General features: G+C 40.7%; 1 protein-coding gene across 1 annotated transcript in view; it reads right to left on the bottom strand.

The window, feature by feature from the left end:
- Window positions 1-1,072: 1,072 nt before the first annotated feature.
- Window positions 1,073-22,046, bottom strand: part of dntt (deoxynucleotidyltransferase, terminal) — an 85,061-nt gene continuing 64,087 nt past the window's right edge. The window contains exon 11 of the mRNA XM_041050068.1: window positions 1,073-2,531. Within this exon, the coding sequence (XP_040906002.1) occupies window positions 2,445-2,531 (87 nt within the window). The 3' untranslated portion in view covers window positions 1,073-2,444. The remainder of the gene's footprint in view (window positions 2,532-22,046) is intronic.

Raw genomic sequence — 22,046 nt, 5'->3', positions numbered from 1 at the left:
CTTCAAACTATCGGGAGACTGTATCTTTGCCCTTCTTGAAGTTAATTTGATAACTCAGCAGACTGCTGCAGCTAATGAAGTTATGCTTCAACCATCCAAAACTTCTACTTTTGTATATATATATATGATTATATCTCATGAGTTTATGGCCAAAGATTTCACTGTGACACGAGAGCTCACACCAGAACCTGCAGCTTACCTGCCTGAGTTCATTCTGTGGTGTGGTACTGCTGAGGATAAAATGATGATCACTATTCACAAACAAACCCATCAGTTGGACAGTTGTTGTGGCTAATTTCCCTTTAAACCAAGTTATACAGCTTGACGGTCATCATCTGCTCAAGTATCTCTTATATCTCTGTCACTCTCAATCAAGACAACCCAGTTTTTGCAGAGCAAACAAACCTGGTGACTCTGCAAAGACCTTAAAAGTAAGCAACATTAAGAGAAGTTACAATGACATGATCATTAATTCTGGTAGGGACCATGCAGAAACACAGTAGCATTTGTAGGACCATGTCCCTTCCATCCATTACTTTGTTTATTCATCACAAACATCAAAAGCAATAAAATGTTTTTTTTTTCTGTTACAAGTAGTAATTACTGAAGTTCACTCAGGTTAAGTGTTGCAGTACTCCAGTATAATCTGTTGTATTGTTAGGCATTCACAGCTATCTCCTGAAGTATAACCAGATCAAGTAACGAAAAGATGATTTCACTTAATACCTTGCAAATGTATTGCTCTATTGGGAAAGCAGTGGAGGACTTTGGAGCACATAGTTTTGCCAGACTGCGCCTTAATTCTTTGCTTTTCAGCTTTACAAACAGTTTAAGGCTCTCTAAGACCAAAACAACTGTGTGTGAATTCTTAAATTGAGTGCTACAGCCTTTATATCCCTTTACACTAGTGAATATTTAATGTGGAAGTAGAAAGAAATCCCATTCGCACTTGAAAAACAATTAGGAAAAAGAGAGCAGGACAAATGTAAATTTATTGAGGTCAGCTTGATTTTATTTTACTCTGGAGAGATCTATTTTTTGGTTTAAAAAAAAAAGAAAGTTCATCCCCGTTTTTAAAGTGGAAACATTACATAACCCAGGAAAGCAGGGAGCTTGCTCCATCTGGTTAACACTGCAACTCAGAACCTTTAAAGTTTGTTTTGTGTCAGGGAGGTTGAGAGAGCAGCACAGTGGGAGAGAAAGAAAGAAAGACAGAGACCAAAAGGGGGAAAGAAGAGATGGTGGAGGGAGGAGGCCCAGGTCAAGTCCTCAAAGTGCCGGACTGTTCTACTTAAAGATCTTTAAATAGGGTGAGTCACTAGAATGCCTTGCTCTCATCTGTCTCTGCTCTCATTGAGGCATCATGGGATAAACCAGAGGCTGAGCATCATGGGAAAGTGGGTTGGGGTATGGACAGCGGGGGCGGTCCTGTTATCGCCGGAGAAACCGGTCAGACACCCAAATTGCCCACAGGAATCAATGAAGTTTCTTCATTAGAGAATCCTTGTCCTACGGAGCCGCCATACGTTTGAAAAATAAGGACACAAATCTTGATAAACAACCATCATACATAAAACATAAGCCAAAGTCAAAGCAGTAAGATAATGGATGTTTTGTGCACTGGAGCCAGTCGCTTTGAATGCCAAGATCCATCCATGTGGTTAGTGGACTCATTTACCTTCCGTCTGAATTCTTCATGATTTCCCAGTGCAGCTGATTGCCTCTAATTTCAGCCAAGCATCTGGGGAAGGGAAGATTCATTGTGGAACAAGAGCGGAGGCTATGGGCCTGGATAGCGGAATGCCAGCTAAATGATCTCCAGTGGACGTAGGTTTAAATGGAGGCTAAATGGCGACGCCGAACGCTCCTCTATCTGAAGCTCATTACCCACCTCTCAATTCCCCGGAGACCTGGCTCAGCTTCACGCTGAGCACTTTCCTGCCAGGAGGAGGGTGATTACAACATTTTGCTCAACAAAGGCTCCCCTCCCCCTCGCTTTTCTCATTGCTTCCTGTCTTCTCCATCACCCTCCCTTTCTCTCTGTGGTCACCCCCTTCCTTCTTTTGCTTCCCTCTGTGTTTCTTTCAGACTCTCTCTCTCTCTCTCTCTCGTGCACCAATCGCAGGCACCCCGGGCGATGCATACTCTAACTGATTTGTCTTTGTATCCTGCCTATGATTACAACACTTACAGACAGGCAGTCCATGAATGGTAAAGGAGAGTGTTCACTCGTTAACAGACAATAGTGAATAAGGAGAATTATGACTCATACAGCACCGTGCAATCCAGACAACAAAAACAATAATGGCAACAAGAACGCAAAAGTGTATGGAAATCAAATGGCATTTGAGAGTGTATCACAGGAGCGGCCACAGAACGGCAAGCAGATGGAATAAACACTGATGTACGCAGAGGGTATCATCCAGCCCGGGAGGAGCTGAGGCCTACGCATTTCTCTGCCAAGGCTCAATGTACTCGAGACCCAGATGGGCAAAGATGTCCTTTTCAGTCAAAGCTGCCAGGAACTCTTTCTAGAGAGAGGACAAACAAACAGAAAGTCATTGACTTGTGCAGAATTTGTGTGCTAATTTGTCTCAGTGACACCAGAGCAGATCCACCGATTCTCAGCTTCAAGCTTCACTTCACTTTTGTCTTGTACTCGCAGCCTTAACTGTGTTTGCATTTGGGCTCCTGTCTCTACAGCAAGCTGTCAATTTCAATTTAGGGTTTTATTTGCCCACTTTGTGCCAAGGCCTAAACATGCCGTGACTGTACAGATTTACATTTGACCGTCCACCCTCCCTACTAACCCATAAACACTCTAACCTTGCTCTAAGTGATTGCACTCTTCAGCAGATGAGTATTTTCCCTGACAAATCACGACAGGGCTATTAACCGCTGGCCGCCGACCAGCGGCATGTGATGGGTTATGTCTCTATAGGAGTGGTGACGAGGCCTGACTCACCTTGGGAGTGAGACAGCCTGAAGAGAGAGAGAGAGAGAGAGGGCTGTGATTGTGACACATCTTGCCTTCAAGTGCTAAACTGGACCTGACACGTTGAGAAGAGATGGCAGAAAAACCAAGAGCATGTCGGCTCCCACTGCCAGCCAACGGCAGAGATAACTGAGAGCTACTAGTAGGCAGCCAAGAGAGGGAAAAACACTACAAGGCACGTCTCCCTCCGTACTGGCTTGTTTTTTATAATGCAAATGTCAGGTTAGCCATGCGGCAGAGAAGTTTGGGTGATTGAGGCTCTGTTCATCTCTTTCAAGTCTAATTTGGACTAAAGCATATCTCTGGTTTATACAACCAAGTAATTGCTGAGATCTGAGAACAGGCCAAGAAAAAAGCCAACAGTTTAGCTAAATCATCTTAATCACTTTATTTGGAAGAAAAAGTGAAAGTGAGCGCATTCAAAACGTCTGTAAAATTTCCCCTTGGAGCACAGGAAAACTGTGTGCATTATGAACTATGGAGTTACAGTGAGGGGATTAGAGAAACCTGGTTTCCCCTGGTAGAATACTCCTGGAGAAATATGTAAGAGTGACCAGGTTTTCTAATAGATTTTTTTATAACTTTGCATGTGCGTGACAAAAGACTGCAGACAGGGAAATTAACAGCAGAGAAAGTGAATAAAAGAAGAAAAGTGCCCTTGTTTTTAAAGAATTATATTCAAAGTCAAACTGAAACTAACACATCGAGGAGTCAAAATAAGTTGGTTTCCACTGCTGAACATCAGATTACTCAGACATCTTCTGGTTGTGCGTAAAAGAACCGGATGTGTCCTTGTGTCCTGTCCTTCTCTCACTGTGCTGTCAGTCTACTCCGACACACACACACACACACACACACACACACCAGAAAAAAGTTAGAAATAAGAAAGATATACTTCCAGAATAAGGTTGAGAGAAATCTGAGTACAGACCTGCTGCATGGACTACAGGTGGGTTTAAAGTAACCAGGATACAAAAGTATCCTGGTTACTTTAAAAAAGTAAACAAATATTGTTACTTCTGATTCTTAAGAAAACATGCAAACGTGATGATCGTTAGACAGGATCTGACATCATGTGTCTTTTTTGTGATTTCCAAGCTGATTCATGGAGGTTTGGTGTGACGGGCATCAGAGATTTGACTCAAAAGGTAAAACTTGTATCATGGTTTCTTGTGTTCCTTGCCCTTCCTTGATGTTGCAGTACTGTAGGGGTTATGGTCTAAAGTACAAAAATAAAACCAAAGCTGTAACAAAGCAAAATTGTCCTTCAAGGACGAAATATCTGAGGTTAGTTCTGTTTCAATTACTAATTTTCTCTTGCTCACAAAAAACATTTATCAGTTCTGTCCTGGGAAACATTTTCTCTCCTTCTCAGAGAACAGTCTATTGTTGGTGAAACAGTATTACATGTGAGTGAAACCATCCCTAGGCCTATTAAGTGCTCCACCACTGCCTGTATTTTTTCACTGTTCTCATAACCCTGAGCCCATTTATTGCACTAACCACTCAAAACACATGAAATGCAGACACACATTGCTGCAGTTTATGGTGCAGTAAGCTATACTCTATTAAATATAAAACTATAAAAAAATATATAGTGATAAAAAAACTGGAGGCAGGGGTGAAGGAGAAATGGAAGAAAACCAGAAAGAAAGGAGAGAGCTGGACAAGGCTGATGTGATTTGTAGTAAATCCACATTTCTAGCAACACATGGCAAGGCTTAAAGTTCAGAGAAAACTCAGGAGATACAACTAAAGGAGAAAACACAGGGCAGCGATCAGATTCTCAGCATTACCAATTTAGCCATTGTCCTGGATCAGGGCTAAAGCCTTCTCTCCGCTGCACTGTCCACTATCCTCAATTCTTGCAATCCTTACATGCCCTCAGGGAGATCCTGCTTTATTTACTTAGAACAACACAATGTGAGCTCTCTGCGGGAGAAATCCACAAACCTTATGTACCTCTGAGTTCCCCCTTTAGTCATTCACATGGAAACTACAGTTGAAACGGCAAAAGCAGCTTTCATTCCAGAGCTTTTCGGTTTATCAAAAGGAGCTTAGAGTTCAGGAACAGAGCAGCCGTTAATTAGAAAGAGAGACACTCAGGTTCTCAGTGACTGGCAAGCCATCAGCACCACAAGCCAGAATGGAAGAGGTGTGTGTTACTGTGAGCCAGTGTCCTTGACTTAATAAGCCGCTAATCAGCTACATGTTTCTCTGTCTGCGGCGTAATGACATCCCTCGTGGACGTGAACACATATCAGTTCCTGCAAAACATCTGCCTCTTCTCTGCTGCCCGTCATCCGTTCTCTGCCACCCGGCCCACTGCTTGATGGATGGAGCTGATGGACGTGGCTGCCTGCCCGACTCCAGACCGACTCAACTGACACATCAAAGAGAGAGAGGGAGACAGAGAGACAAAGAGACAACCTGGAAAGCTGTCCAACCCTGCCAGCCAAACACACCAGCGAGCATTTGAAGGACAGAAACATGGAGGAAGCTTAGTATGAACCGAAAAAAGCATTTTCACCACTTGTGTGATGACTGACACTATAAAACATCGTACTGGGGTTTAGTAAAATCCACTGATCTTTTAACTTTACCTTAGTGTAAATACACAAGCTTTATCTATTTCATACTGTCAACTTAAAGTCATTTGTAGTCCCATTTAAAAATGGATGATCATGGCTGAGAGCTTTTGAATTTAAATGAGGAGTTGAATAAATGTCCTGCTGAGTGTTTACTCCTCAGAGAATCAAGAATGATACTCCTCAGAGTATCATTCTTGTTAGTCTAGTTTGACTTTTTAATCAGTAAATCAGGTATTTTCTAAAACAGCGGCTCATCTTTAGTTCTCCTAATACTTCATGATTCATGCCCATCCAAAGCCATCAAAGTTAGCGACAAGTTAATAAACGCAATGGAGCGTTTAGCAGCAAAAGAGTCAGATGTTTCCCTCTGGGAGGTGATGGAAAAACAGAGCTGAAGGGAGAGTAACACCGTGTCTACACAGGAGGTGAGGGGTGAGCTGCACGTTTGCAGAACAACTCCAACTTCAGAGCTCTGTGTCTACACAGGATGCATTAAAGCACTATAACGAGTTGTAGATGACCCCGTGTTGCCCATACTCAAAGCCCACGACACAATCTGCACTGTTACACGAATAAAACAGGAGAAGATAGACTTGAAAAATAAAAATATGCTTTGGCCATGTTAACGAGTGGGTAGTGCAAGTAAAACATGAGCCGTTACTCGGCCTTTGTAGACAGCTGATTAAAATAGGAGCGCATGTGTTCCTCACATGAGCCAGACAACAACGACAAAAAATGTGTTTGCTGTGTAGACACACCGTAAGACTACATCCTCATTAAGTGTTAACTGCAAATTTTCCTGTAAAAATAATTTGTGTCCACATGAGCATTTCAAGGTCACTCTTGTAGAGACTTACATGAAAGTGATTAAATCTCTTCTTCGTCTTTTCAGTGGCTTAAAAAAAAAAAACAGCTTAATGTAGACGCACTCTAAATGTTAGATTTATGTTCACCAGGTGGCCAGAATCATGACCCCAGATGAGTGCTACTGTTGATCCATGCCTGTTGGATGTGTTAATTGGCAACTGTTTTCTAGCACTTTCTCATAACTACGTTATTAGATGAAAATATGTAAATTCTTTAAAGCTCTCTGCAAAGCCACAAACAGCCAAAAATCATTAAGTGCAGATGCTTAAAATATTTAACAGTGGAGATCATAATTAACAAACATGGTGCATATGGACAAACACAGATGGAGGTTTAATACTCATCTTGATATTTACACAGATTTGTTGTAGTCTATTACCGTAGATCTACAACTAATGCATTTAATGTCAGAATGATGGCTTGGTAAAGTGAACCGTTTTAAGTGTGCACAATCCAAAAACTAAACGAGATAGAGGAATAATATGTGATTAATTCTCAACACTGTAATTACATCTATTAGGCAGAGAGAGATATCTTTAGAAACACAGTGAGACAAAAAGAAAACAGAAGTCTGCTGAGAGAATCAAGCTAAAGGTCACAGAGAAGTATGCAAACACAACCTGAAATCCATGCAAATTCTCTTATACAAACTCACTGGTAGGAAAATGTATCTGAACAGAAACCTCAGAGAGAGCGCGGTCATCTCACTTTCAGCTCTGACTGTCTGCTCAGCCACACCAGCAACAACCTTGAATCAAAAACTCAAGTGTTGAGGCCAAACTGAACAGTGGACACACATAAAGCTTTCAAAAGCATTGGTTTCAATGTGCTGTATTTTCTAGCGTGGGAGGAACATATTCAGACTAAAGTATTTCATGTTTGAGGACATCCACTTTTATATACGGGGCCCAAGGTACACTTCCATCAGTAAAGGCACACTCAAAGGCAGAAAGGAATGTGATGGGGGTTTTTTTACACATAAATTTCAGGTTATCAAATCAGCTAATGTTCTCACTTTCCTTTTTTCATCTGGACTCTCTTCCTCTCACTGACAGTTTGAAATAGATTACTTTACTGCCAAGAGATCAAGAAAAAAATCCTTTGATTGCCTCTAAGTTAATTTGTCTTTATTGCAGCACACAGGAAAAGGGCTGACAGGGGCAGAAAAAGTGGGAAGTCGATTATGCCCCTGTGTCTTCCTCCTGTAACGATCCGCCGCACACCCACACTTCCCCTGTGCTCTGGCCTGCGAGAGCTCAGTTCACAGGACAGCCTGAGCAACCAGAGAGGGCACAGACACCTCACTAATCACACCAGCAATTAGAGCAAGCATCATAAAGCACCGCTGCCTATAAAACAGCTATTGAGTTTAGTGTTATCGTCATTACCTATCCTTCCTCGGCTTGCTAATCAGCCCATGCACTGGGCAGAGAGGCAGACGGGTAGCAAATAATGAATTCCTAATCAGAAACAATGGGATCCTCACTCGACGTCCCCCGGTGTTATGGCTCTTTGCTCCCGTGGAGGAGTAAACATTTGCAAATCAAAGTTATTCAGTTGATTAGGCTGCCCAAAGGAAACGAACAGATACAGCAACGAGTCTGAGAAGTGTAATAAAAGCCCTCTGTTTTTTCAAGGTCCTTATAATGTTGTCAAAGTAGAACATTAACACTTGAAGAAATGACATATTTTTTTTCAGTACATTATGATGTGGCACAATCAACATTTCTCATTTGTGGAGAAAGAGCTTATTCATCCACAGAAAACTGTTGATCATTTATCACCATATTGCACAATACAGACATACAATGACAATTTATTACAGTAAAAATACTTCAACTCTAATTAAAGTAACACTGGACCAGCTTGGTCTGGTATAACCAGTAACTTATCATGGATAATTTAAGCTAATGTATACAAAGGTTACATAGATATTGCAGAGTCAGTTTTCTGACCTTATGGCTTTTCGTTACTTACTCTAAACAACAACAATATCATCCCACAATTACTACATGTGGGCACAGTGATGACTGTTCAGCAAAAGTTTTATAACCTTGCTTTAAGGCTCATAAGAACACCTGAGTTGTTGGTTAATTTACAAAATTATTTATTACAGAAATTATTAGCTTAAAATGTAATTTACAAGCTGAAAATCCTTTTTGGTGCTGACCTGAAGTAGCTCAACTTCTCACCTTGGTGCATTAATGTAGAAGTGTAATCCAGGGTGTGTCAGCATGACATTGCTGTTCAGTGTGGTTTCAAAGTAATGGTAAAAAAGAAAATACTTTTATTTACTTAACTCTTATTATTATTCCACCTGAAATATAACTTGTCAACTGGGATCATTTGCCTGGCAAGATGTTTATTTGTTGCCATCCTTTTCATATGCATTTATTAGCCCGTCATCTTCCTGAAGTTCTTCACTGAAGTTCGGAGGCATCTTGTGAACTCGTGACGTGTGAGATTTGCTGTCTGCCACAGTCATATGAAGTTCTCTCTAATCTACAGAGCCTATAATTGTAGTTTGACTCTTCCTCATATGAACCCAAACAGAACACTCTTCTAACGATAACAATAAATTAACTTTCTCTGCTCCACTGAAGCCCATAAATAATTAATTGGTTTGTTAAAGAGGAGCTGGTTTTGCATGACCAATTTGTTTCCTGCTCCAGATAGTGTGATCGGATGCTGCTACCTCAGCACTCCTTTCATTCTGCTCAATTAAAAAAGCACATTGGCAAAATATGAGCTTTGTTTGGGAATTTTAACGTCACATTTTCTTACTGATATGAGCCAGGATCTTCTGAGTTATTTGTTAAGTCACACCACTGGAGAGGCAGCAAATCATGGGACGAGGCTGGAATATGCTATATGACATGTCAGACATGAAGCTGTGACCTGCCAAAACAAACATACAAACACTGACAGTTAAAGTAATTTGTTTTTCCTTGTTTTTGTTTCTTGTTTTTCCAACTTCCAAAACAACAATGTAATGTATAGAAGGGTCTTACTGCCAACTGATGTAGGCTATAATATAAGATCCAGTAGAACCTGTTGCATGTTGAAAACATATCCATTGAAATGCCATTGAAATTAAGCTTATAATAGTAAAGGGCCAGAGACCTTTACCAAGGTTTAAATGATGAATGAAAATCCAGTTTTAACCTGGTTAACATGGTCATATTGTATTTTTTATATGACCAAAATAAGTAGTCAGCACTATGGCTGAGTATTTCTACCTTGAAACTGCAGTGAATCGATGACAGTCTCATAAAACCCAGACTGAGACAGTCTGGGTTTCATACGTCACATACCTAAGGAACCAATCCCATCAACTTGCAGTGTGGGCAAAAGAAACCTGAAACCTCCAGTGCAGAGCGTACTTTTCAGTACAGAGAGCGAGAGTTTGCATTAGTACAACTACTAACGCTGTGTCAGCCACTGCCAGCTGCAAGCTAACAAACAACATAAACAAATAAAATATATGCTAACTACACTTCCCATTCTGACACATTTGCTAGTAGCCAATTTTAGTGCACAACAGAGCCCTCATCTGAGTTTGGGTCTGACTGAGGTTCAGACAAGTATGGTTGAATCTCTTCTATGTTTTCTCTAACATTAGCCATCTTGATGCACAATGGTCTTCCACCAAACAGCAGTAGTGGATGGGGCACAAGGCCTGAATATTCATGGATCCATTTCTCAATGAGGAAGTAAGAGTAGATGTGCTTCCAGTCCTTCTTCAGAGGATTTTTTAAAACTTTTTAACCATGTTAAACAAAATATTAATCATAGCAGAATATTTCCACATGCTTTATAATATGTCTGGAGGGGTACTTCAAGACTGAAATGTGCCTGAGGTGCCTGAACATGTCTGACTAGCTGGGCTGGGAGGGGTAGTTTTTGTATATTTCTTGGCCAAAATTCCACCTTTATAATTGTACCTTTGACCTGTTACTGTCCAGCTGCTAAATTCCAGATTACAGAGGAGAGAGGCTGATAAAAAAAAGAAAACAGAAAAAAAAGTTGCCCAAGTTATCTTGTGCTTAATGAGCACTGGGTAATGCAGCAAGTTCTTGGTGAGGTTATTGGAGCTATATGAAGGCTTAGAGGACTCCCTGCAGCACCAAAGTGCACGAGATGCAAATATATTATCCATCATCTTTTTGCATTGAATTTTGTTCATTGAGTCCCTCCCGACTTTTGAAGTCACCCTTGAATAATGTATGCAACCTGGTTACAATGCAAGAAATCATGGATAGCAAGTTTGCTGATTCATAATCATAAACTAGCAAGTCATGCAAACTTTAATTACAGAATTTTCGTATCAGGCTTCTGAAGGTAAAACCACATTTAATTTCGTCAGTCGGAGCAGGTGATTGCTGACTGTGATCAGCCCAAATATCTGTGCTTCCACTGTCAGTGAATTTGTTCGGTTTGATTCTACAACCACAGTGTTGTGGAAGTGGTGAGAGCACAGCACATAAATCAACCAGCAGATTTGTCCATGAGGGCACTCAGGGCTCTATTTCTGTGACAGAACTGGTGGGTTTTGCCAGACGCACATGCTGTAGCTTGTGCCATTTTCTTGATGGCACTCCTTTTGTATTTTGGTAACTCACCGCGATGGTGAATGTGCCATTGGGGAGCCAAAGGTGCAACATAGCTTGCGTCAGTGATAATCAAGCAGTGCGGGGTAATTTTGGTGTCGGGGCCCTGGAATGTGTGCTCACCGAGAGACTGAGTCAGAGTCTCGTGGCAGAGGAAAGCAGTCATTTTCTGTGCTATTTTCATGGCTTTACAAAGCGCTGCACATTTCAAAAGGCCCTAAAACTTAAAAATAAACAACATTTTTCCTTCTGCTTTATTCTTGCTGACTGTTCTTTTAATGATTATCATCCAACACAGAACTGCCAATATGCGTCATGATGCACAGAGTTAAAAGGCTGGCAAATGCCATCCTTCTTCAATATCAATGAACAGTTTGCTGCATTGTCAAATTGTTCTCGTAGGATCCGGGAACATGTAGCCAAATGCGATATCTCCTCCCACGCCAATTTAATTTAAGGTGCCATATATTTACTTCAAAGTCCCACTGGGAGAGGCTTTTGTGGCAGAGAATCTTTTGTGGTGGATTTTTGCTCTGAACTCTTCTCTCTGTCACAAAATAGTCAGAGCGTGGTCGCTCAGAGCAGTCTGCTTTTAAAGGAAATGAAAAGAAGTGATCTGATTTGTCGTGACTCATGTCAGAGCCTACACTGGCTCATTAATGTATTCCTCCTAATCACACCCTGGTTCCAACACACTGTCACTGTGGCCACAAGGTGACAAAAAAAAAAAAAAAATCAGTTGCCACATCCTGCACGCCCTCACCATTACAAAAATAGAGCCTGGGATGAACTGCAGCTTCTTATCTTTGCTTTGCCTTCTCATATTTTGACCACAGTTGTTGGCTCTGCAAACAGAAAATGCATCACCTCTGCACAGGATGGCTCTGATCAGTAAACAGTATTCAGAATAGCTTGTGCACAACCTTTCATGAACTGGATACAGGCTGAATCATCACTGTATGACATCAGAGACGACAGAGTTGCTAAACAGACGTTTTTATACGACACATTTAGATTTTTAAAATATTGTCCATATGCTCTACTAAACCTTGGTGCATCGCTTCACATACACTCTGATAATCTACTTACTACTACTACAATTCATACTACTAAAGGTGTGAATTATGAATCACTTGGCTGATTCAAATCATTTAGTTCAGTCCAGTTTTGAGTTTTAATCACTGTGTAGCTTGTTCACTTTTGTCAAAGCATTGAGTATATATCAGAAAGTGACACCATTCATAGAGAAATGACATGCAGTGCTGATTATGGCTCTCTGCAGTTTAGCAGTACAGTCAGAGTACTCCATAGATTTAGCATTGCAATCCTATAACACTGTCAAACTCACCATGCACAATTTAAGAACAACGCAACTCCACGGCCGACAAAGATAAAAGATAAAGATAAAGAGCAGCACACAGGAAAAAAATGGCTGTGTGCTGCTCTTTATCAGAAGTGGCAAAGCTAACCAGTTGTGCAGTTGCAAAAAACAAACAGTTTTTTTCTGTTGTAAAACCTAAACATACAAGTTTTAAAGCACTTCAAACAAAGCATCTCCCATCTTTGTACGGTTTATCCTGGTTTGTTTTTGAATGTGAAATTGGGTCACTGCTGTTTCATGTGGCAGATGACTGTCTTCTACTCTGCGGCCACAGAAGGCAGGCATGAGCCCATTAAAGATTGGTATACCAGACAGTACACTTGAGGAAGTCAGGTGATGTTAGAGAGCAACAAAGTGCATGTGAGTAGGAGGCTGAGGTGAATGGATGGGGTCAACAAAACAGTGGAGATTGGAGGAGTGACAGCTTCATCATTTCCTCCTTCATCGTTTCTAGCAGACAGACGTTTCTGTACAGCATGACCACAGTCATTCATTCACAATCATTAAGTAAATCTAACCAAGTGCTTAGAACTGTAGCCATGGTGACAAAAGTCCTGTAACCTTAACAAATAAATGTATGGTGACCCAAACCGTGATCTTTCCCTAAACCTACTCAAGTTATTCTTGTGCGTAAACCTAACCAAACCTACTGTTATCTCATCATGAAGACGATGTATGGTATTTTTACTGTAAAACAGTTTTGGAAGGTACAGACAAATGAAACTGTGTCCTATGAGTGTTACTAGACAGCATGGACAAATGATGATGACATTTTGTAGTTTGGTTTGGAAGATTTGGGTCTTTAAGTTAGTTTAATTAGCTTTTAACTAATCACTAAGTAATCACATATAATCTGACACCAGGGCTCTCAGTTACCACTGAGGGGAGTTTCAGTGTTAAAAGCTACTACTTCAGCCAGTGACAATGATGATTCAGTGTAGTTGGATTTGTTCGTACATGTACTAAACACCTCTAATTACATTGTGACTAGCATTTTACCTTACATTTCCTGGTATTCTACAGTGAAACTGCCCATGCCTTTTAGAGGGCACGACAGCACAGAGACCACAGGATAAGCCTAAATCACCCCAGTGGTTGTTCAGTCGAGTGTCCCTGTAAATAAATCATGGGGCAAGCTGAAATGGGAGCCTCGGACAGACGGGTGCCTGTGCCACCGCAAGGGCTGTGTCAATTAATGTTACACTACAAGCGGACACTGCCCGAAACCAGGCCTTCCTGAAACCCTCTGCCATTCACTCTCATCAATAATAGAGCAGTATCTGTCTCCTGAGAGAGCCGACACCCTGGTCCTGTCCAATCCCCGGCCCCCTCCACCGCCATTTCCTCCCCTTCTCTCTCAATATGTTCCCTTTATTTGGCCTCTCCTTCCATCTCCCAAGTTCGCAAAGTCAACTCATTTCTTCTCTTTACTCTGTAATTCCAGAAAAATAGATTGCAGGTTGCAGGATTCGAGGGGGATAATAGCCTGCTATTGAATTCCATTTTTTTAGTCATGCAAAACACAGGCTCAATAGAATCTATAAATACTTCCCATCCTTTTTTCTTCCACCCATTAAGTGCTGGTAACAGGCACTGTGTGGGTGGATAGGAGGCTGGAGAAGTGGAGGCAGAGGTACAGTGGGTGAGGTGGCAGTGGTGAAATGGGTGACAGGGGGAAAAGAGGGGTTGGCAGAATCCAAATACAGCAAGTCAACAGATAATATTCATGCACTCATCCTGAATGTGCTTTTCTTTTAGAAATTTTCTTTCCTCCTAAATGTATCCATCACTCTTCTTTCCCCTTTAATTCCCCTTAATTTCAGTCTATTTCTCACACATTCCCTCCTCTATCATTACCCCCCTTCTGTCAGGCAATAGCTGTCAATATGATTTATCATTGACGGTAACTGATGTAGTTGTCCCACTGTGAAGGCTGATTAGATGACCATCCTGCTGACACAGCCTCGCAAGGGACAACAATTTGCGGGAAAGGCGACAGAACCATCCTGTCTCTTTCCTTCTCTTCATCTGTCTATCTTTCTCTCTACCCCCCCCCCCCCCTTTTTTTTTTTTTTTTACTGTCACAACTGTTTGCCTTCCCTTCACATTCACATCACATGCCAGCCACGTAAAGCTTCACTAGGCAACGATTTCATGGAAAAATGTGCTTCCTGTCAACATAAACTACAATTTGCAACTGATTTATTTTATTTTATTTTATTTTATTTTATTTTAAATGTGTCCCCTTCCCTGTGATGCCGTAGATTTGCCCTGTTTACCCCAGAAAAAAAACCTGTAGTGTCAGGCATGAACAAACTCTTACGGGAAGTGATGAATTGAAACATAAGACCGAAGCACAAACTGTTTGGCAAACAGCACTGAGAAGCACTCCATCAACAGAAGGTGGAAGTCAGCACTGTTTTTTTTTTTTTTTTTTGCCTGTTTCATCCCTTTGCTATGATTTGGTGTGAAGCATCACGCTACCAGTTCTCTGATGCTCTTTGATGAAACATCAGTTCGAAACCAGCATGAGCAGTAGCAAGAACATGGTTAAGATTTTGCCTGTTAAATATGTTACTGTATTGTCACTCCCGACATGTTAGCATTCTGACTGCTGTAACAAAGCACACCCTCACGGAGCTGCTAGCATGGCTGTAGACCCGTCGTGTTCTTTAACATCTGTTTTTTTGTATGTTGTATAATGTGCACAATGGCTGTGAACAGCATGACTGAAAAACCTGATGGAAAGCAACGTTTCTGGAACCTTTTTAATCACAACTGCAATTAAATGCCAAAGACTATCATCACACCAGCAAATCAGTACAAAACCAAAAGCTGGTGGACCATTCATTAACTGGCTCTGTGACAACTGGGCTTAGTCGAGCACTGTGCACCATTATTGCAGCAGCCCTCCCATTTCACAGTCCCCAGTGATTCCCATTAAGGTCCTTAATTGTTTCTCTGACCTCTATGTGGAATGACCTAGTCACATGGCAACTGTATCCTGAAATGAATGTCCATTTTTGCATTGTTCACCTGTCATGGAGGCATCATTACTTTGGCGGTAAACAAGCATCTTGTTCCAGGGGAGGGAGGAGAAAAACAACAGTTCTCACACATTTGTGCTCATAAATATATTTCTTTTTCAATGACTATAGTATCACATGGAAAGTCACGGACAAGTGATTTTCATTTTCCAGCTCTTCTGGTGTCAAACTATTGCCTGAGATTGGCAAAAAAAAATCCTAGCAATTCAGAAAAGCCTTCCGTTATATATACATGTCTAATAACATAAGCAAAAGCAAAGGAAATTGTCAGCATCTGGCATTGATTTTAGCGTGGTATTTTCTCAAGGGATTGGTCAGAAAACCTCAGGAGTGGATTTAGACGCCACTACAGCAAATACCCTCACAGTACACTCAACGAATGCTGTCACTGTATAATCCATCATGCATCCACGCTGATTTACCTGTCTGCATCATTCCACTCATTCCACTTGGCTTCCATCTTACAGTCAGAGCCTTTCAAGACTCAGGGACATAGCACAGAAAACATCCAAACTGGCATGATCAAAGCAAATCCCTGAAATTGAAAATTCCTTGAACCTTTTTTGACTGGCAGAGAAAAAAAAAAAGGAAATATGTGAAGGTTTTTATAGCGAACCAGCAAACTCTTGTCTTTGTAATGCTGAGTGGCAGCTCCCTCAGAGGAGAACAGCGTTTTTAATCAGAATAAATAAAAGACGACACTTAGACCTGTTGCATGGCTATGGCATTAACATGGACAGAGCAGCACTGACAAAGACAATGCAGCCGTGTAGAGGAGATTCCGATGACAGCACCTGCACACAGGACTGGAAGCAACTGACTCTCAATCAAAGATAACATGCAGCAGAAAGTGTAGCGATAAATGATCAAACCAGCAGGTTTCCGGTGTGTTGAAGGGAATGTGTGAAAGCAAAAGTAAAAGTGTTGCCTCACTTCCCTTTTACCAACTGCTGTGCCTTTAGACCTAAGTACTTATATTGTTCCAGTGGAACTGCTTTCTTGGAAAGTATATAAAGACCTCAGTCACATCTGATACTAAAATCTGGATCAGAATATACTATCCAGATAACAAACAAGCTGATGGTATTTGCTGTTATCTGGGTTCTCTGTAGTCTTTATTGATGTGCACTATGCAAGCCAGGTGAAAACGGTAGGTGGTTTTGAGCAGGAAGAACTTACAAAAGGCTTTGACGGTGTGGCCACAAAAAAGAAATTCTTGTTCAGTTCCACTTATGACCACCTTTGTCCCCGATATACACTGCCACACATCATGACGGTGACTCAGAAAGGGGACCTACAGTGTCCCATTGTTTAAACCAATCATGCAGACATCAGAGTTGATGGGTGGATGCTGCTTCCCACAGACGCTTCATTCAAGTTCATCCCCAGGTGTGCAATCCAGGAGACTGACATTAGGAGATTGTGGTGGCCGAGGCAAATTGGTGGTTATATCCTCCAACTGTATTGTGATGTTATCTTACTTCCTATGACCTGAGCCACCCAGCGTCTATCATGTTCATCTTCCAGTGGTGGCCACCCTTATAACCAACATTTTGAGACTGCCACCTTCAAAAAGCATCGCAGCTCTACAGTGTTGTGATACTTAGACTCACCTTTCTGACACACAACTCTTTATCTACCAGATAAGGCTTTAAAACTAGTCACAGTAATCCTTTCTTTAATAGTGTGTGGAAATGCATTAATCTGTTAGTGTAGGACCACATCAGCAAATGATAAAGGAAGGCTCCTTTTTTTTGCAGGTGTTTTCAGTCCCATGCAAAGCGCATATGTGGGTAGTTTTTCATTTTTACCCCAGTAATAATTACAGCCACAATTTCCTAGGGATCCTCTCATTTGCATTTTGTTCAGCAAATCAGTCATTTTTGTCTGCAAACTCGTGTTAGCCAGCAAGCTAACTTTAGCTCATTGTAAAAATGAAATACTTCAGAATTAACATAAAAACAACCATCAAAGAACAAACAGTAGATGCACAGGTTGCTGAATGAAATCTTATCTGATCAGACATTTGTCATAAAGATGTTCAGAAGCTCATAGGTGAGTTCAGATGACTTTGTTGCTGCATGGCAGGCTTGTTTTAATGAGAACCAGACCACTGGGGCACATTATCTGCTCTCAGTCTCTGCATTAGTGCTACTGTCTGATCTCAGGACACTGAAGAGTAGCTACAGGCTTTTCTCCAGCTGTCTGAGCAGAGCTGAGATGCATCTGAAACTCAAACAGCAGCACATTTGACTTGACTCCAGACATGGTGGGCAGAGAAAGGATTCACAGTAACTAAATAGAGGTGGAACAAAATCAAAACTGCTTCTAGTTTTAATCTAATCAGTCCAATTCAAACACCAAATATCATTTATTTCCCCTCTTTGCAAATAAAAAAGTGCCATTAATTCAAACATACAAAACATCTAAACACTTAAAAACACATACTTGTGTTCAAATCAAATTCTAATATTAATTTAAGTGTTTAAAGTATTTGGTAATTAGTGTTTCAGAGAAACCATCTAATTTTTCATTTTTCTTTTCAGGAAATCAGAAAATCGGTAATAACAAAAGGTGCAATTTAAAATGAAAACAAATATAAAAAACGTTTTGTCTAGTGGTGAAGGCTGGCTGGGTATTCAATTTCTGCAATTTTCTTGCAATTTTCTGAACTTTAGTTAAGTTGATTGTGAGGTGACCTGCATCATAGGGGGGTAAATACATCTGCAGGTTTGAGTGGGTCTGTAGTACTGCAAGTGACAACAAGTCACAGACTTTTACTCATTGATAAATACAAACTGTCAAATGTGGTCCTATTAGAAATCAAACTGTCACAATTGTACCTAGCTAGTGACCAACTGGTTTCAGCTGGTTTACCTTCCCACTGCAGACGGACAGCCTGTCAGTCAAGTTGAGGGGACGTGCCCCACAAGCTGGCGCGCTTCTCTTCTGTACAACTGAATGCAACACAGTTAATGCCTTTCAGGATAAACTGTTCAGAAGCGTGTGCAGTTATCCCAGTTTTCACATTTCATAGCATCTTTCCCCTGTGACGGCAGGCTTTTCACTCCGCTTTGAAGTGTGGCTACTTGGAAGCGATATAAACACTTTTGCCTTTATACATGGCTGAACTACTCTTCATTTCAAGCATACACTGGCCTCAAGAATAGTAAAGGGATCAGGAAGAAAGAAAACAAAAACAACACTGAAAAGAAATGTCACAGCAACAAAAGTGAGCTCCAGCTTTAGAAGAAAAGCTGATTGTCTCAACAGTAAACACTAAGAACGCTTCAAGCGCTTGCTGCAAAACCAAAAGCTCCCAGTTTCCACACCTGCTCAGCCTTTCTGTCATCCACGTTTCTAACTTCACCTTCCCTCTGCAAATTATGACTGCAGCTGGATTTTACTGCTGGCGTAGCTCCACGCTTGTTTTGGGTTTGTCACCACACATTCCAAGAATGCACATGTTTGCAACATTCGAGATGGTCCAATTTTACAAATCCTATTTACAAATCCAAATGAATCTTGTAATCTGTCATTTCCTGTCCTTATCTCACGGCTAGGTGTGAGCTTCTCTTGGAACGGAAGACAAGGTTTTATGAGAGAAACCTTGAGCAGACAGCCTGTAAATATGAGATATGTTGAGATTCTTTAAATCCCGCAGTCTGATCCCAGCTTAAGAAGCTACTCCTCATCCAGCTCTGCTGTGCTCCAAGATGTCTTCATGCAGTTTATTGGTCTATTTTTATAACCGCCCAATTTCTCCTGGACAGTGCTGTCACATCACAGGGTGATGTTTTTGTGAGTTTCTTGATGGCTCCGGGGATGATAATCACCCATTCATGATATGTGACCAGGAATAGGGGACACAGTGAGTATGTTATTACCTGAGATGACAAGATGACGTTTCTACCTGCAGTGATGACATTGATACCCATGGTGATGACATTTCTATCTGCAGTGATGATATTTGCACCCACAGTGATAAGTGTTCTACCTGCAGTGAGGATATTTCCAAACACGATGACGACATATCTCCATTACATTCCCACGGCAATGAAGTTTTTTTTTTTTTTTTTTGGATGGTATTTCTCCAGACAGTGATGATAACTTGTAACTGTGATGGATAGTCACTTACTGCAATACACTATGAATTGCTTCTTGGTGTGGCTGTTTCTGGCTGAGATCAGAGCTGGTATGCGCAAAATGTATTAGAAGCGGTCTGAAGAAACTTTGATGTATGAGTCAAAAAACTCACGGTAAAAATGTAAAGCTTTGCTAAAATATTTCAGCCCTCTGTTATTTTTGATAATATTGATATTTGCTATTTGAGATATTAAGAAGGAGATGCTACACTGAAAACAGGAGTCAACCTAAAACTAAAAAAAAAAAAACCCTTAAAGGCAAACTACACCAATTTTACACATTAAAGTTGGTTTACAGGTATTGGGGTGTTCTATTGCATACATTAAAGAAAGTCTCATAAGGCTTTTATAGCTCCAGAGGGAGCTGGACAAAATCTGATAAATGTCCTCCAGGGGGTCACCTGAGTCAGCACTGGCTGGAGCTGAAGACTGTGGAATTAGAGAGAAGCAAACTTTCCAGACCTTTGTAGCCTGCTTCTCATTTCTGCCTGAGGCAAAAGGCTCAAGGCCACATTAGCAGCTACTTGCATTACACATCCAACTCTCCAACTGAACTGTTGGTGGTTGTGTTGCATTGTGGGTAATGTAGGCGCTGGGATTTGAGGAGGAGGAAGAACGCGTGGAACGAAAAAGTGATAAATTGCTAAATAAGTGAAATTCCAGGTTTATATGTTATTTAAATTATTTAAATCATTTTTTTATGGTTTGTTATTCATTGGACGTCGTGCAAGAACCACTCATGAACAGATTCGTTCTTTCAAGTGAACATTCATGAGTTCATTCAACAATTCAGCTCAATTTTCTTGTGCTTGGAATTTTCTCTTTGGTACATCAGTCCTAACGCCTTAATCTGAACAAGTTAGGAACTGAATATGATTCCAAAATTAACAAAGCAAACATAATGCAAAATTTATACTTGTTTATTATGTAATGTGTATTCTGATCTACATGTGTTTGATGTGGACATTAGGAAGAATGACACTAATGTGAACATTTGATTGTAACCACCCTTTTTTTGTGTTGTATAGATAGTCTGTGGACTGGGACCTTGTGTCTTTTTTAAACTTATTTCCAAAGACACAGAAAGTTGACTGCTGACTGAGACCTCTGACCTCTGGAGCTTTCTGAAATGATTTGGGAGATGAAACCTGAACTGAAAAAGTCTTGACATTTTGAAACATCTGTGTGCCACACATCAATGCACTGTGTTTGTTAACGATAACACGAAGACTCTTTTACTGTATTGTCATTCATAATCTGTTTTTGCAACAGCCTCCATTAATGCATACAGGAGTTACAGTTGATAACAAATACATTACTAAAAACTTATATCTGCTCACAACAACATTACAACACTTCATACATAGGACCACAATTCTACTAGTGTCTTTATACATACCAGTCCTGATCACAACTACATGCCTCAGCATTTTCCCATCACACTGTGCATTTACACCTTAAGCATACTTTTCTTTTTTTATCCAGGCAGTTTAAATTCCTTAGAAATTGTAAATGAGAATGAGACCAAAGCTGTGGCACCCATGTGTATATTTTTTATAACTCCATAATGCACTCCATAAAGTCTTGGCCATTTTCTGTGGCTAAATAAGGGTTAAAAGCAAAAGAGAGAACAATCCAATACTGACTGCAGAATCAACCACTAACAAACCGCACAAAGCCTATAATAAAACAGACCATCCACAAACTAGGAGGAAGCCTAGAGGAAGAAAGAAAAAACAAAACAAACTTTAAATCAATTTCTGCTCCTGAAAATAGAACACCCAGTGCAGCAATTACCAGTGTAATGTTCCTGGAATACTCTACTTCCACAACAATAATAAACACAGACTATGGTTCAACTTGTAATCCGCTTAGTGTACCTAATGAAATGCTACACATTGTTTGTATCTGTGTAAGACAAAGGTAAAAAAAATAAAATAAACTTTCCCTCTGGCTTCTACCTTCTTGACTACACACATCCCTCCTCGCTAATATTTTATTTTAATATCATGAGGACACAGAACAGAACTGGGAACATGTCTTATTTTAGCAATTTGATTCCTGCGCTCCTTCAAATTGGTTGCTTAAAATGTGGGCAATGAACAGGAATAATTTAAGGGCTTCCTTTTTTGCGTATCATGAGGAGCATTGGATTAAAGCTGTCAGCTAAAGGTCTGTAATGGAAACAGAAATGATGATAAAGTAGAATGAAATTGCTGCATGCTTTTAATTGGTATGGGATCATATTTATTCTTTTATAATCACAGGCACAGGGCTTGGTGGCTGGGATGCTCCCTTCAGTGTGAATCTGTAATTCTCATTTAGTCTGGAGAATGGTGCCTCCACAGTACATCCCTCTACAGGCTGAGAAATTTAACTGTAGGTGCCAAAATAAGTGTGCGAGTGTGTG

Source organism: Toxotes jaculatrix, chromosome 11 (genome assembly GCF_017976425.1).
Source record: "Toxotes jaculatrix isolate fToxJac2 chromosome 11, fToxJac2.pri, whole genome shotgun sequence".
Classification (NCBI taxonomy): domain Eukaryota; kingdom Metazoa; phylum Chordata; class Actinopteri; family Toxotidae; genus Toxotes; species Toxotes jaculatrix.
Note: the sequence above shows the minus strand (reverse complement) of the source record. Positions and strands in the feature narration are given on the sequence as shown.